The sequence below is a fragment of the Oxyura jamaicensis genome, chromosome 3 (genome assembly GCF_011077185.1).
Source record: "Oxyura jamaicensis isolate SHBP4307 breed ruddy duck chromosome 3, BPBGC_Ojam_1.0, whole genome shotgun sequence".
NCBI lineage: Eukaryota > Metazoa > Chordata > Aves > Anseriformes > Anatidae > Oxyura > Oxyura jamaicensis.
Window position 1 is genome coordinate 71,315,278 of NC_048895.1, and position 17,958 is coordinate 71,333,235.

General features: G+C 35.8%; 1 protein-coding gene and 1 long non-coding RNA gene across 9 annotated transcripts in view; one reads left to right on the top strand and one right to left on the bottom strand.

The window, feature by feature from the left end:
* The window catches only part of ARMC2 (armadillo repeat containing 2), a 67,071-nt gene that overhangs the window by 38,852 nt on the left and 10,261 nt on the right, over positions 1–17,958 (bottom strand). For 6 of the 8 annotated variants that reach the window (XM_035321693.1, XM_035321696.1, XM_035321692.1 and 3 more), the window contains 3 exons: positions 15,998–16,048; positions 5,879–5,949; positions 1,093–1,185 (listed from right to left, as the gene is read on the bottom strand). In XM_035321693.1, coding sequence (XP_035177584.1) covers positions 1,093–1,185; positions 5,879–5,949; positions 15,998–16,048 — 215 coding nt within the window. The remainder of the gene's footprint in view (positions 1–1,092; positions 1,186–5,878; positions 5,950–15,997; positions 16,049–17,958) is intronic. The other 2 variants (XM_035321695.1, XM_035321694.1) reach the window with 1 other exon arrangement.
* Positions 5,960–7,979, top strand: LOC118164282. Its single transcript, XR_004749410.1, has 4 exons — positions 5,960–6,415; positions 7,135–7,259; positions 7,309–7,315; positions 7,701–7,979. It is a non-coding gene; the product is annotated as an uncharacterized LOC118164282 (long non-coding RNA).

The following is a 17,958-nucleotide window of genomic DNA, read 5'->3' on the forward strand; positions in this document are numbered from 1 at the left end:
CATTACAAAAACTAAGTCATAGTCAAGTGGGAAAAAAATGTTTTGTTTTGTTTTTTAAACACAGACAAATGCAAACTAAGCCAAATAAAATAGAGACTGAAGAAAAGGGGCCTGAAAATTATTTTCCATAGTTCCATTCAGATCAAGGGAATGATATAATTAGATTTTACCCCTAAATAATATTTTGCTTGCCTATAAAGAACATGTCACTATGAAATAGGTTAGTTATATGGCTGATATTTGACAATCTCAGCATTAAGCAAGGAGAAAGTGAAGCTGCACAACTATTTTTTAATTTTCTGTCCGCTGTTTTTTCTACACATCAGTTACAGATGTGGGAATGAGAATCTTGCCTTTTTAAAATAATGGTACATTCTGGGAATCACTCAGCATTGTACAGGTGTTCCATGCTCATCTACATTTTCAAAATTATGTAATATATATATATATATAATTTTAATCTGTAGCACGATATAAAAAACTGCAAAAAATCCTGTAAAGTTGAATCAATCCCTTAATTTGACACTCACTTTTAACTGCTTGTAAAACAAAACAAAACAAAAAACTGCTTTCTATATTCCCCCCATTCAAATAAATATAATGTTTATACAGGGAAGCTAAACAACCTTTTTAATGAAACTAAAATGGATTTCAGGGTTCAATCTTTCAAGCCATACTTAATTTTGCTTCAATATTCTGGGTCATTACATGCTTTTCTGACACATCTAACACTTTAAGCATAAAGGGAAATTTTCATTAACATTTCCTCACTTTTCTGAACTTAGTTTAAACCTTCAATACAACCTATGCTTACAACTGTGAATTCTGAAGTACTTTATTCTTAAAATTCTTACCTCTTCATTGACTGCTAAGCTGGCGGAGCTATGACCTCTAAGATGAACTATTTTAATCAGACAAGGTCTCTAAACCAGTGTTTTTTATTTTATACTGCTAAGTCACTGAACGTATGAAAGCATAAAAGACTAAATAGTCTAAGTACATTTATTCTTCTGTAGTAAATACAAATGAGTCCCATGTTTCTGGTAGGAAGCAGAACAGAAAATACACATTCTCAAGAACGGTGTTACCCACCACTTTTCAGTTCCTGTAGAATTGGTAGAACTTTCATATGCCAAAAGATTTTTTCCTCTTCTGATTCGTTTATCCTTGTTTCATCCTCTAAGCCTTCAAAACACATTCAAAACAAAAGCACGCATTCAGGGAATGTTTCAACTTCTACACAAATAAATCATTACAAACACCTTATTCATCAATCAGGAAAAAAAAAAAAAAAAAGTCTTATTTTTCTATATGCTGAGTTATTTTACCTGTTCAAGATTTTGTTTCTGTTTACACTTTCTCAAAAAAAAAAGTTTCAAGCAAAACAACATGGATAAATGTTTTGATATGTCAAGCCGCAGTGTAAATCCAGATTTGTTTCTGTTTGCTGACATTAATGTTTCATTTGATTGCTGAATTGGAAGGTAATGACTACATTTACATCAACATGTTCTACAGTCTTTCAGCTCTGCATCCATGTGACAGCTTATTCTGTGTTAAAAACATCCGTACTACAGACAATCCTCTGCGGCTAAAAAATTTATCTAGTACACATGCACAATATTACACTAAGCTTGATTAACTGACTCTTTAGTCTCAACCAAGAAGTAAGGGAAAAAGTCTTACTAGTTATTACATCCTGTTTGTAATTCTAACCACTTCAAGCAATCAGGTTTTGAAAACTTCCTGATTAAATTCACATAAAACGCAAACTTATCTCTACTCTTTGTTACATGTTAGACAATTTCTTATGCAGCATTTTGGGAGATAAATTGGAAAGTGCAGATATCAGAAAGATGTTTTGCTTCCAATAAACACGTCAGAAAGTTTGAAGTCAACCAATTCCCAGTTCTCTTGGCCACCCTCAACCAATTTCCTACAAAGTGAATGAGAAAGAGCTACTGTTCATTGTCAGAAACCTTATCCACTTCAAAAACAGAAGCTTCAAGAAATAAAAAAATCTTTAATAGTTTCATTTGAAAAGGAAATATAAAACATGTCTACCAGCAAACAGAAAGTTAAAAATTGGTAGACCTAAAAAAAAAAAAAAAATCAGTGGTCCGGGATTCTTCTGCAAGCAAAACTGAGAGCTTGGGTCTCTTCTCAGACTAGACAAGGCTGTTGGTGAAAATGGGTTTTTGTAAAAAATAATAATAATAATAATAAAAAAAATCAGTGCTGACTTTCATATGAATTCAATACCACCGGGAATTATTCCAATCTGCTGAACGTGCTTTTCACATTCACCTGGCACTATAGGAAGTAACAGAATTCTGGTCTTGACCATTGGCCCAGTGCTCCTGGAGAGCCAGAGTTTCTGTGCAACTTGAGTTTGGAAGGAGCTAACAACTGCGTAAAGATGCACACAGGCATATTTCTGGAGTTCAAGATCAGGTTAATCTCCTTATCTTGATAGCAAACAAAGTTGTTGTTATAATGTTGAGGTTTGGTTGTGGTTTTTTTTTTTTAGTTTTTATGGGGCTTTAACTTTTTTCTTTTTTTTTTTTTAAATAGGGAAGTGAGCCACACAACTCCACTAAATAACAAGAACAAAGCCATATACACTTTTTAAGTGACAGATTTGTCAGAAATATCTCCTACCCTTTGTTACTAACTCTTGCATTTAAATTACAATGTAAATTCTTAGCCAGTTCAAACATAACAATAAATCTAAAACAGAATACTGATATCAAGAGATTTGCATTCTGAGGACAGTATCTCAGACCTTAAAAAAAATGAATGTGCTGAGCTTTACTTGAAAGAGTGAAACAATTTAAAACTGTTTTAAAGGGTTGTGTGTGGTGTTGTTTTTTTTTTTTTTTTTTTTAAAAAAAAAAAACTTTTTTGTATATCCGTATTGACTGACTGTATCTTTTACACAGAGTAAAGCTATCAATAATATCTCTTAGAATAGATCATGAAAAAAAAGCTGCTGTTTCATAAATATATACAGTTGGTATGTGTGTATACACATATTAGTGTAAGTACATATATTTAGGTAACAGAATTATTATTTTTACTTATTTTGCAGACCTTTTATTAAATTTTCCAGATCAAATGAACTCTTAGTCTTAGATTTGAGTAGTTTAACAAAAACACTGCAGCATTTGCAGTGAAAACTCTGTTCTGGATAAGGTAAGAGCATGGCTGAAATGAGAACATTGGAATAGCTTCCACTTATCTTGCCTGCCACAAAACCCACATATTTACTTAATTGCCCCTTTTCTTTCTAATTGACAGCTATTTCTTGTAAATGCTAGGATGGGATCAACTTCCTAACCATGCACATGCTTAACTTTATGAAGCAATAAATAGAAAAGTTTGTGTATGTATTTGCAGATACGACCAGATATCTTACTAGAAAAAAATTAACAAAGCCATTTCATTTTTAGTTCAGAACAAAAAGAACTGAAGTTTTGTGCCACTCTGCTGCAATTGTCTCACATCCATCAGAAAAAAAGAGTATATGAAATATAAGTTGTACCATGGCATACTTTTTAATCAGGTATCTCTAACTACCAAAAAAAAAAAAAAAAGATTAGTAGTTTTAGTAGACAATATTAATCCTAGCAATAAGAATGAGCAATAGATACGTGATTATAAAGAAAAGCAACATCAATAACTTATAAACTTGCAGGACTCCCAGTCCTGGGAGATTTTTAAGGTGCAGATGAAAAGTTACGGTACTAGTTGTAGTTGAAATATCGCAGAAACAGTCTTGAACCTTCTAACTGAGCAAATCGTAATTCAATAGGAAAAGTACTCAAGCAAAAGAGTTTAGCAAACGGAAGTTTGTCATCTCAGTTTTTCACAGTTCTTAACCACAGTTTTGCATTCTGGTAAAAAAAAAAAAAAATCACTAATCAGCCTACATTTATTGGTTGCTGTTTTTAGCATGTAAATACAAGAGCCTTAGCAACACTGAGCTTTCAAAAGCTGTGTACTGCCTGACTTACTGTGTTTAGCCTTTTCATGGAATACTTAGTGGCTACGACTATACCAATAGTAAACAGTCTACCTCCACTCTAAAATGTGAAAGTACAAACAGAAATCTGAAAATGGAAATAATCTGTGAATGAACACACCCTCTGGTTTACAGAAGGTTTTTTTTAGAATTCCTACAGCTATCCCACTATTTATTCTGGGGTTAAGGATGAAGTACACATGAACTAAGGAAGCTATAAGATGGTAAAAAAAAAAAGTAAATATAAAAATACATAATCATAATAACACACAATTTTTTCTCCAATAAAATAGCAAAAATTAATTAAAAGTAAGTGGAGAAGATACAGCCCCACAGAATAATAACTCCCATGATGTATTAAGTATTCCCACTTCCTCTACGTAAACAAAAGCAGAGCACATCACAGCTTTTGCCAGAACAATCCAGAATCACAAAACTGCTTAGTTCTAGTAAAATAGTAATAAAGTAAGAGCAAAGTAGAAAGCTTCATTTGCATACCAGACTCTGAAATATGCACTTGCTATGTATGAAACATGCCAGTTGTCAGAAAATATTATTTAAAATCTGTTATGTAAAAATTAGCAAAATGCAGCCCTGCAGGGGAATCCAGAATCTATATCTTCAGCTAATATAGCCTGAGACAGCCTTATTAGTTTCAGTGCAACTATGTGAGCTTACAAAAAGTGATGGAAAATGAAGTGTTAATGGATTGGCAAATTTTTAAGACTACATATGAGAAAACCAAGAGAGGAAATATCAACGGATTTTATAGTGAATATCTCTTTGGACCGATGGGCCGAGGCCAACGGTATGAAGTTCAACAAGGCCAAGTGCCGGGTCCTGCACCTGGGGTGCAACAACCTCAAACAGCACTACAGGCTGGGTGATGTGTGGTTAGAAAGCTGCCTGGCAGAGAAGGACCTGGGAGTAGAGGTTGACAGTCGGCTGAATATGAGCCAGCAGTGTGCTCAGGCGGCCAAGAAGGCCAACAGCATCCTGGCTTGAGTAAGAAACAGCGTGGCCAGCAGGTCCAGGGAAGTGATCATCTCCCTGTACTCGGCTCTGGTGAGGCCGCACCTCGAGTACTGTGTTCAGTTTTGGGCCCCTCGCTACAAGAAGGACATGGAGGTGCTCTCGAGCTAGTCCAGAGAAGGGCTACGAAGCTGGTGAAGGGTCTGGAGAACAAGTCTTAAGAGGAGCGGCTGAGGGAGCTGGGACTGTTTAGCCTGGAGAAAAGGAGGCTCAGGGGTGACCTTATTGTACTCTACAGGTACCTGACAGGAGGCTGCAGTGAGGTGGGGGTTGGTCTATTCTCCCACGTGCCTGGTGACAGGACGAGGGGGAATGGGCTAAAGTTGCGCCAGGGGAGGTTTAGTTTGGATCTTAGGAAGAACTTCTTTACTGAACAGGTTGTTAGTCACTGGAATAGGCTGCCCAGGGAAGTGGTTGAGTCACCATCCCTGGAGGTCTTTAAAAGACGTTTAGATGTAGAGCTTAGGGATATGGTTTAGTGGAGGACTTGTTAGTGTTAGGTCAGAGGTTGGACTCGGTGATCTTGGAGGTCTCTTCCAACCTAGACTATTCTGTGATTCTGTGATTCTTGAATATTGTTCCTCTATAACAATACTAAAAATACAATGCATTTAGAAAAACAAAAATACAGGGGAAAAACAAAGATCTCCAAATCACAACAAATAGATTATATCTATTTGAATGTATTTCACAACTGCAAATATAAGAATAGATTACACACACACAAAACAAAATTATACAAGAGATATAACAATAAGAAGAAAAAAAAAAACAACACTCGAGTTTTTCAACTGGAGATTGAAATGCTTAATATATAGGTACCTGTTAGTCTTCTCTTCCACCCTGCACTTCTTGGCCACAATGAACCTACACCAGGCCTTCTCATCTGGTCACTAAAAGATACGATATAAACACACAGAAATATAACAAAACAATGCTCAAAATGCCTCCTTCACATATACTCAATACAAGATCCATGTAATAATAACTAATTGGAAAATATAAGCTACTTTTACTAATTTGTTAGAGTATTTGCTCATTACAATGACATGTTAAGTACAACTTTCTCCAGTATATATTACAGAAAGCTCCTTCAGAAATACTGACATATTTACACCACAAGAGGTCACCCTTATGGAATACAAGCTGGTGTATTTCCACTTGCACGGTAAGACTACAAGCTGAACCAAACTAAACTTAAAATGATCCAATTTTTATCACCATGAATATAAAATTTACTACGTTAAAACTGTAGGTTTATTCATGCACAAGGACAACGATTTTTTATGATATAATTAACACTTCTAAAAGATTTAATGAGAAGAATTTTCAAAGAAACAAACCTTGATAAACTTTAATGTATTAGAATTTTCAGATCTGCATGAACTATTTCTAACTGCATAATGTAGACTAGTTTTGTTAGTAAAAAAACATTGTTGTCATTTTTTTTTTTTTTGTAAAGCCTTAATTCTTGTTGATTATTAGACTTTTTTTGGCCAAAGGAAATTGCTAAATATATCTGTGATAAATCTATTGTTTGCATATCTATACACCCAAGCAGCATTGATCTACATGTAAATAACACAGACTCTCTTTATTATTAAAACAGGACTCTTTTCTCCTTTAAATTCTGTACTGAAAACAAAGGTCTTCATCTATATTTTCTATTCTCAATACATGCTTAATTTAACACTTCTTATTCCATTTACAGTTCATGTAGCAATACAACCTAATCTCCTGAATTTCCTTCTACAGCTAACAGTAGCGTGTTAGCAATGTTATTTCATTTTTTTTTTTTTTAACCTGTTAATTTAGTTGCTATAAAGCTTAAAGCTAAACTGTTTTTTAAGTGGTTTGCTGGATTGGCGCCTAAATCCTGTCTGCCAGTCCAGACAGAGATGTAAATCATCCTATCAACAGATGGAGACAGAATAAAACACAAAGCTCTTGTAAGATCACTTCCCTGTAAAAGGGACTGGAAAGCTGACTGTGATCAGTCAAAAATTTCCCAAGCAATCACATTACAGAGGAACACTTGCTTTATTATGGCTAACAGTGAATCATGCTTTCCTTTACAGCTTGAGGATTTAAGTGCTCTAAAATCCAAACGCTTATACAAACTGTCTTGAAATTATTGAAGCTCATACATAGCATTTCCTAGTCATCTAGGGAAGAAATTACTTTTTTTTTTTAAAAAAAAAAAGTGCTTACATCCCTAAAACAGACCAACATCTGTATACACATAGACTAAGAAAGAAGGTCCTATAGTATACATTAAATACAGTTCCGTGTTTTAACACAAATCAATACTCGATTCCATTCATGTGATTAAGTTGTCCTACAAACTCCAGAAGTTTCAGAAATAATTCTATAAGGTTTTGTCATCCCTGAAATCAAGACTATAACCTCTGGAAAGGAAACTGAATAAGCAAGAGAATAACTACTTCAGTCACCTAATACTAATCCAGCTATATTCAGAAATCAGTACCCTAAAACTTACATGTAGGCAGAATGACACTATGGCTACCTAAATAGATGTGACTGCCTATATGAATATAGATGTTTGAGTTTGCGCTCCTCAGAAAGAGTTATCTAACCAGATCCTGTCCATGTCTCTTCCTCTAAAACATTAATCCATAACAAGAATTGAAGAAACTTCAATAGAGACAATCCTACAAGTTCTGCAGAATACAAAACCAGTTGAATAGAAGAGACCCTGAAGCAAAGGATGTGGTAACCTGAACCGTTATCAGTCTATGTATGAGCAATGAAGGGGAAGACCATGTCAAAGTCTGAACTGAGGTTTTAAAAAATAAATAAAAGCCTGGTTAAAACCTATGCTTCCTTAAACATCGGTATCAATAGGTTTAAAGACATAGCTCTTTGCAAAAGCAGACTGCTGCACTGCTCGTATTCACAGAACTGAGGAACTTTCATTATTTTCAGAAGAAGAATACACTGAATAGATATATAAATGAGAGCAACTGGTGGGCATGCTTATCTCTGGGGAATATGTACAATTTATGGATTTTGTGAGAGATTTTATAATCTCTTTATGTATCTTTACCATGCTGTCAACTCCATTTTAGTCAGTCTTTTGCTTCTTTGTTATCTTTTCACTTTCATGTAGGGCTGAAACTTCTGCAGCAAGATCTTGTTAAGAAGTATGCAGTTAAAATGTAATCAACCTACTCTAAAAAATAAGTTACATACTATTGAAGGGAACTGGCTTGTCAAGAGAGCAGTTGCCTTGGAAACAAAGTCAATTGGCAGAAATCTGATCAGCTGATAAGGGACTCATCAAAAAAATCAACTGACAGAGGCTCTGATGATTTATAGAGTAGGAAAAACTTGGCAACTGGTTAATCTTTATCCCTCTTGTACGAGGGAAATCACAGTAGCCCCTATGAGGAACATTGCTTTCTTGAATGTAGGCAGACCAGGCGGACTGTGAATTAATGCATTCTGAAGGGAAAGCAGTATTCATTCAGAAACTGTGTGTTTATATTTGTTTGTTTTTCTAGCCATGAGCCTCTGTTAATCGTAAATCTGTAATCTCTCACATTCAGCAGCATTACAGGGAACAGTACATTTTTAAGAACTGCATCACAGACGCAAAGGATTGGGCTAGCTCCCTCGAAAGATGCTGCTTATGAACACAAAGTCTGACTCACAAACGTAAGTGTAAGAGCCCAACAGAGAAATGGTGCTTGGGCCCTTTCCTTCATATTGCAGGGCTTTAAACATCTCAGAATGCGGCCACCTCCTTACTTGTAAAACAGTCTGGCAACAGGCCTGAATGTAGGGCCTTAACTTTCCCTTCAGTTAAACTGTTAGCATGGTCTACAATGTGGTTTTGGCCCAAAAAAGGTAGCATGCTCCTTGACAAAGGCCTGGACACAGGGCAAAGACAGTCCCAGTTTATGTGGGAGCAAAGGGGTTAAACATGCTTTCATTGTAATGACGTAAACCATGACAAAGCAGTTGGCCACCAAGCCAGAGGCCAAGTCTTTTAATAATAATTAGTACAGATGTAGCCCTGGTGCCCCAACGATTATCTAGCTACCAGTTAAGAGGGGTACATAGCGTAATACTGACCTAAGTTAATGCTTCCCTGAAGAATTGCTGCTAAGAAGCGTGTTTGATCAGTGAGGCAGCAAAGCTTAACGAGAGGAAGCAGGGGCTGTATGAAGACCCCAAAATAACCCAACTCGCTTTTATTGACAAAAAATGGAAGGAATTAACATGCAAGAAGTTTCCGGAGACTGGCTAACAAAACACCATTTTCTCCTACCAATTTCATATAAAACACTAGTGTATCTCCAACATCAGCAACACTGAATCCACAAAAGGTAACGTGGAAGACAGCTTGGAAAGACAAACAGCAAAACCTTGTCTTCTGAAGGTGCCATCTGCAGAAGCTCCAATACCACTAGAATTTACAGAACATACACTTTTATAAGAATAGGAGACAAAACATGGTCTAGTTAGTCCAAAAGCTTGTCTTCAACTACTCTTTTTAGTATATAAACAGATGACAAGACGCAAAGTACAGACACTCACAAAGAGACGTATTCAGAAGTTCCTGATAACGAGCTTTAGTCTGCATTGCTGCCACATGAAAGATCTCTTATCATCCAAGTGCTCTCAATAATACATTGGCCTCAGTGCTAACCTATAGTAGCATTTTATAAAGTAATATTTAGTTAGGGTAGATTTAGATTATTTTAAAATAAATTTCTAGAGCATCTTAGTTTATCAGCTCTGTTTTCTTTCATTTTTGATGCCTTTTTTTTTTTTTTTTGTCAGAAACCTAATTAGGAGCACACAATTACTATACATCTATACCTGCACAGCATTTTCATTACCAATTAACCACAGTTCTAATTTTCTCAGTTCCTTCCTCATAAGCAAACATATCTATGCCACTGCTAGTTTCATTGTTTGGCATTAAAGCCATTTTATTTCTTGTCTTTATTTTGATTAGGTAAAGAAAATCAGTAGTGCTTAATCTAAAAGTGCACTGGACATTCATGTAACAAAAACATACAAAAGCCACAATAAGTCATGCAGAGTCCATCTTGTGCAGTGTCTTCTAACAGTGACCAACAGGCTTCTTTGATGCTTCCAGAAAATAGAGGATGCTCTTGGGGTGTCTCACCTAGTTGTTCTCCTTCAGTTTCTGCCCTCACACTGCTCCCCCTTATGCATAACCCCACTCCTTTTTCCCCAGTAATCACTGTAATCATTCCATCTGCTCCCTTCCCCCTTTCTTTTTTTATTCTTTGCCTTTTAGCCCCCACAAACGTACTTCTTCCTGGTTAATTTAGAACCCAGAAATGTGATTCAAGAGCAATTTTGTTTTGGATCCTTGGCATACCGATGTTTTCAGGTCTTCAAATGTCTAGAAGAGAATCAAACTTTTCACAGGGCTCTGAAAGTAGACCAGGCACTGCAATGAGATGCAGACTCTTTATCCATAAATAGAAGCACTAAACATCGTCTTTTACAAACATACCTTGCATGCATTAGGAAGCCAGACATAATTTATCTACACCCAAAATTAAGAAGTCTAACTAAGTGGTAAGAAGAATAGACATAGAGCAATGCTACGCAGATCATGGGGGCTGCTCAAGCAAGCCAAAAGGACAAGTACCAGTAGAACTACTAGGCACAAAGGGGTTTAATTCCAGGCTAAATCATAGAGGTGTCTCCTCCAGTAGTGGGTAGTGCTGAAACAGGTATGCCATTTAGAAAGACTGTTTTGTTACTGATGTATGTTCAGAGCATGGCTACAGCTACACTATAATTCAGGTTTATTTTTTACGCTAGCAGTATCCAGGACAGCATTGTTCTACTGATTAGGATCATTTAACTATTTAAGCAGGTCTGTATTTTCCTTTCAACCAAAGATTCACAAATTTTATATGAACTACAAAAGGGAAAAACTGCAAGGATGTGTTGTGAAAGTATATACAACCAGTAAGTTGTATATTCCCAGCAGTCATGGGTAAATAACTAATTTTCTTCTTTTGAGTGCTTATCATACTATGTCTGATTACAAAAAAAAGTCACACTGATGATTTCCACAGACAGAAAAATATGATCTGGAAAAGTGTCTCAGAGTACCCTTTGGGTCTTCATTCTGCTGGACAACACTATACCGTGAAGCTTTGGAAAGACCGCAGTGCTTATTAAAATATGAACAGAACTTCTTGACAACTCTGCAGAACTCATCTACAGGCATATAGGTACTTGCACTATAATTGAAGAGCCTTAGCTAAAATCAGGAGGGTGAAGGGGACAAGAGCTTTTACCACACAATCCCTCAAGAAATCCCCTAGTTGAAGTGCATATTTTCTACTACAGCTCAATAACAACCATAGTTGACCTGAAAATTTTCCGAAAAACTCTATATAGGAAGAAATAATGACACACCTCATGCCTAACACTTGTTAAGTAGATTTTAATTGTGGAAAATATGGCTTCAGGAAATACCTCACAGATGAATAGCTCTGATAAAGCACAGCTCTGAAATAAACTGCTTGATAGACTAGAGGAAAATGTAAAGTCAGTACAAAAAGTCAACTTGTTCCTAAAGAAAACAGCAGGACTTGCTGCAAGAAGCTGAATCTTTCTCGGTCCCGTAACTAATGTATTATCTGCCTCAAAGGGTATTATCTTACACAGGACAAGAAGAAAGGCTCTCCTGATACATGTGAGTAGCAGACTGAAGTACCTTTGTGGAAATACACATCAGGGACAGGGGGCTTGGTGAACACAAGTGCATAGAAATGAGACCTTGAAACAAGGGAAGGGTTCTCTGTCTCCAAACTTAGAGATACGTGAGGTCCTGAAAACAAATAGTCCAGGTCTTATTAACATCAAATATAAACCGTGTCTTGCCACATCTTCCCTGTAAGACTATACTGACTAAGGAACTGGAATCACACAGGAGACACACACATGCTTCCCTTACTATGAAACAAGAGAACTTCCGCAAAAAAATGTTGTTGACGTGTGTAAGATGCAGAATATCAGGATATCCAGACTCTGAAAAGAATACTGCAAAGTCACTGTGTACTTATCACTGGCCAACCATCAATTTTAAACACCCAAAATTTTCCACCACAAAATGTATGAACCCCTAAGAAATGTATTGCTGAAAAGTGAACTCTTTACCATAACACCATGCATCGCATTGGTGGGTATGAAATGTAGCACTGATATTTTGGACCATTACTTGAACATGCTGCCTCCAAAGGTAATGCAATAAAGCACATTCAATGATTTTCTGCTTATCTGCAGTACATTAACAGAAAATTTGAACTCTTCCATCAGTTAAGGTCCTTAAGCCTTCAAAACACAAAAATGTTCCCATTCACCCTAGAGGACAGGCAACTTTGATAAGGCTTCTAGATGTTAGGAAAAAGAGAAAGGCACGCCACTGCTGTAATGAACATTACATCAAAAGTTGCAAACCTGACTCAGAAGAGATGCTACAAACTCCATGTAGTAAACATGAAAACCAAACAATTCAAAACTATGTATATGTGCACTCTATGTTTATCTTGCACATAGGTCAGAGGCAGACAGGCTATGATCAATGCTGTCCATCTGTGTTAGAATATTCATTAAAATCTGAACAGTTAGTTCAAGGCAGAAAAGGGTTAGCCACTAAACAGTCCAACACACTCTTAAGAGCTTTTGATATTATAGGCAAACAAGTACGATTCCCGTATGCTTTCCCTGAGATTCAGTAAACATGCACCACTTAAAATTAGACTGAACATCTAACTCCCATTGGGGTAATTATACTTTGTAAGTCAACAATCCAAGATCGCTATCCTTTCTTCTTTTAGGTAAACAATCATCACAATCAGAAAAGCTACGCACTGTAAAAGAAAAAAAAAAAAAGATACTTCTAATGCAAACACTGTGAAGACGGCAGTAACTGCCTTACAGGTCAAGATGCAAACCAATCTTCTTTCCACAGCAGTGGAATTATTGCTGCTAAAATTTCACATTTTGAGTTTGAAATAATACTACTCAAATCACTTGGATAGAAAAGCAGTATTTAGGAGGACTCACTTGAAAATTTTATAGGGGGACCTATGTGGGTGCTTGGTATTCCACCAAAAGCGCTGGTCAACATCCACAGATCAACTCAAATTTCAAAACATTGGAACACAATCAGAATTTGCCTCCCTGAATTTTGACAATTCTTCTTGATCAAGATTCATATACTCAAATTCTTCTGATAATAACAGGTGTACTCTGCATCCGACTTAATCATCCAAAGATTGTGAATATTGTAGAAAACCTGGATTGCAAACTCCAGCCTGACTCCCCAGCTGCTGGGTTTACTATCCTTCTGGTCTGAACGTGAAGCCAAAGATGGCCTTACACTAAAAAAACATTTTAAAAAAAACACTGAGAAGTAAGAACAGATACACATTTAAGAAACTATTCAGGTAATACATGTAAAAAAAATGCATGTTATGCAAACCCACCACCTGTCTATACACAATTCCAATTGATACTTTGGAAATGAAGCAACTAATAGGAATTGCTTTTAGCAAAAATCAGAAAATTAGTATTTTGCTTCATTATTTGTTCTTACAGAAATTAATTTCCTAAATGCCATTTAACATTTGCATTTTCATTAATTCATTTATTCTTATTTAATTATACTATCCAGGTATTTTACGTTGTCAAAGGACACCGGAATTAGTTTTCCCCGTTGTAATTCATTGATCAAATGAGGAATACATTTAACTTGTTTTAAACCAGGTGATTTCTTCCAGACCCACAACGTAGCACCTGCAAGGCATTCTATCTTTTTAGACACAGCATTGACCTTCAGCGAGCTACTTAAGAGAATGTGTTCCCATTTTCCTCAACTACTGCTGAACTTTCCTTTCTATGATGTCATCTCAGGGACAAACAATGTAGGTACAAACACAATGTGGGAGTAAGTAATAGATGTGCCTCAAATTAAAAAGAATTAGTATAACAGCTCAATATTCAAAGGCTATTTTTCTTCTAGAAAACAAAGAAGACAGTATTTTACTTGCAGACAGCAAAAAAAGGTATAAATTAAAGTATTAAACCAATTACACAAATCTTCAATCAGTCCTGTTTCTCAGCTACAAAGATTTTCAAAAGCATACAAATAATTGAAAAGGGATAACTGATTATATAGATGTCCTGAAATTATTTCAAGAGTTAGAGGATTATATCCTAAGTAACACCACCAAGAAGGACAAAAAACAAAGGGAATGAAAGGTATAACTGAGATTATCTGATACTACTGATAAGAGAAAGGATAAATAGTACAGAGGCAACATAATTTGCAAAAATATATTGACAAATGGGCCAACTACACTCTGAGTCATCCTGAAGATGAGCAAATAACAGTTCCTCTATAAACACAATGATGGGCATAGTCTATTACTTGTGACAGCTCCAGCAATAAAAAGAATACAGTATTCTGTTAATACAGGCTATTGAAGAACTTTGTGTACATATTAAATAGTATGGCTTAAAAGAATAATAGAAATTGATGAAAACCCTATATCCTCATCCTTTATATTCTTCAGACTTTGCATTTTCTGCCTAATATGCAAAGTACTATTGACAATATCTATTTGTGGCAGGATATGTTTAGGCAAGCAAACAACTGACAAATGAATTCTCATGATTAAAAAAATACACCTGAAATCATAGTCTAAATATTCTAGTCTGAAAACCACAGCATCTTCATCTTACTAACCTGAATCTTGCATAAGCATTCTCATTCTAAAAAAAACTTCAATCTAAATTTGTTATTATTCCAGTCCTACCTGGACTGTCCATTGCCATTCCTTTACTCCTTCCATGGCAGGCACTTCCATTCTGGTGCCTCAATTTCAGTTAGTAATAAGAACTCTCAAGACCTAGATTTCCCACATTTTGAGACCAATAAACCTAAGAACTAGAGCAGAAAGATTCCCTTTGGACTAGGCTGCAAAAGAATGCCTAAACTCCGTTCTGTATTTCACAAGTGAATAGACTAGAGATAACTGTTGCCCGTTGCTCTTTTCCTCAGAAGTCTATAAAATTTCTATTCTGCAGGTACCTTCTTAGAAGAGCAGCTACCACATTTTCTTTGGAAAATGCTTAAGAAAACCAAGTGAAAGCTTTTCTGCCACTTGATTATTTCCTTCTTAAACTAGTAGTCTTAACAACTAGTGAAGCTGAGGCAGAAATAGAGAAAGATTAGTTAGGAGTAGATTAATCTTCTGCTTCTATGTTTTCATAAGAACACCAAAAGTTATGAATATATGTAATGGGAAAAGACAAATCCTGAAGGAAGTCAGGATAATCTGCAGCACTATCAGCTAAACAATACAGCAAGCTGATATTCATATTGTGTCATTAGTTTTAAAAATTCAACCAGAGCAAAATAAAATGGGTACTCTCTTCAGGAAATAAATCTCTCTCCTCTGAGGAAAAAGAGAAAGGATATTTTGGACACAGATACGGAGCTAGTTCAAGCTATCAGACAGAAACAATTTCCAGTATTCATCTGCTGCTTTAATTGTATTCTATTAAAGCATTTCAGAATTCTAAAAAGCACACGAAAGAGAAACTTGTCTTACAGAAACAGTTAATGAATGCTTAGGAATTACGTCAAACAGGCATTTACTACAAACAGCAGTGGTGACAGAAAATATGGTATGGTACATCTTCTTTACAGTACCTTCTAATACTTTTGTAGCTATTTATAGAAATCATTAATTAATATAAGTGTAGAGCAGGCCACTTGGGAGCAAACTGTTTGCCACCAAGCTTTTCCTTGATGAAGGCACCTTTGTTTCTAAGCAGTCCTGTGATGACATCTAAGCTTTCAGAATATTGAGAAATTGGAGGAGGAGAAAAAAAATCATCCTTTCTCACCAGGGAAACGGTTGCTCTTCATCAGCAAATCTGCCATCACCGGTGACACTTCTGTTGAAATATATGAATGCAGAAAACATTTTAGAAGTTTCATTTCTATAGTAATCACAATAGATGGCAAGGCACAATGGCTGGATGAAGATGTAAACAAAACCCAGCTTCCTTATGATTGTCAGAAACCGCTCTTTTGCTTTCCTGAGGCAACACGTCAATAAATTCAATCTGCTTCAATTAATAGATCTTTTCTATTATAACTAGATGGTTATTTGAAGAACAGTATTGCAAAACAAATGACAAATAACCCTTCTCCCAAAAGGTCCTTTTTTTTTTTTTTTTTTTTTAAAAAAAAAAAAGGCATCTTTATAAAGCAGTAGTGATTTCATTAGTGCTATTAATTCTTTTCATCAGTCCTTCGGACAACAAAAGAATTTTAGGTGGAAAGTGAGCAAGTCTCTTGCTATAATAAAATACTTTTGTCTTGTTCCTTTTGAAAGAAATGTAATGGCATTAATAGCAGGAATCTGCCATGCTATTTTGGCATGCCCTACAGTTCCACTATTAACAGAAAAACAAGTTCATTAGAAAAATTATTTTGGTACATACACCAGAAATGCAGGGAAAGGACAGTGAGGAGTCTCAGGCACCTTTTCCTGCATTTCCTCTACAATCCTCTTGCTTAAGTATTCCAAGGGTTTTTAGATCACTAGGAAATAGAACTGAGGCTGACACAACTGCTTAATATGGAAGATGACAGGATTCCAGATAATAGAAGTTTTCACATTCCTCTAATTCCTCACCATATTATTCCTGAATTCAACATGCTTTAAATAGAAAGTATCTTTTAACTTTTTGCAAGATGCCTTAAGTATGTACAACACAGAAGTAGCTGCAATCTAATCATATCAAATCACCTAGCAAATATAAACATGTTTTGTTGAGAATGCCAAAACTCTACTATTGCAATGATCCCTCTACGGCAATGAAACCTTGTATATACAACTCCCATCAAGAAGACACTCATGGAAATACACTGGAGGACAGATTTGTGATACCTTTCAACTGCCTTGTCAGATGAAGAATGACATCTCTGAACTTAGAAAAGGATATAAATCAAAGTCTGGCTCATGTAGTATCATGTGAATACCGAACTAATGTGTTTATTGGCATAAGTCTTAGTAATGACTTAGAATGTATGAGAGCAGCTGAGATTACTTAGAGCCATTCCATCATATGATGACATGAACTGCTTGGGTTGATTGAGATGGGAAAACAGCCTGAGGGACCCTTGTCCTTTAGTAAAGCAAAAACACCTGGTATTATTCTTGTGCACATTGCAACATCACAGTCATGTCTGTTACTCAAAACCATATGAGTGCCTAAATGTTGTTAGTGACCCTTAGGACAAGAGTATAAGCTGCCCAGGCAGATCTCTTAGGAAGCATTGGCAAAAATCATCTTAGTCTCACGTACACAGAAAGCATGCCAAACCCACAGAAGGTGGTAAAGATCCACCATTCAAAAATACAGATATTGCATTCAACACCAAAAGAGGTTACTCATCTGTTTTAGAGAAAACAGATTTAGAAAATCTTAAAAAAAAAAAGAAAAAAAAAAAACACCTTGTGGAGCTCTCAAGCTTATCATAGAATCATTCAGGTTGGAAAAGACCTCTAAGATCATCTAGTCCAACCTTTAACCTAGTGCTAAAGTCCACCACTAAACCATGCTATTAAGTTCTACAACTACACATTTCTTGAAGACCTCCAGGGATGATGACTCAAGAAAGTCACCAATAAAGGATAAGCACATACTTTATGAACAGATAGCAGGGCTATATGATGAGCTCTAAATTAACTATTTAAGCATATCTGCAAGATTTAAAATTATGACTCAGAAAGAAGGTCATTCTCTCCGATTAGTTAAAGTAGCAAAAGACCTTTTCTTTTTATAGACACTTGGAC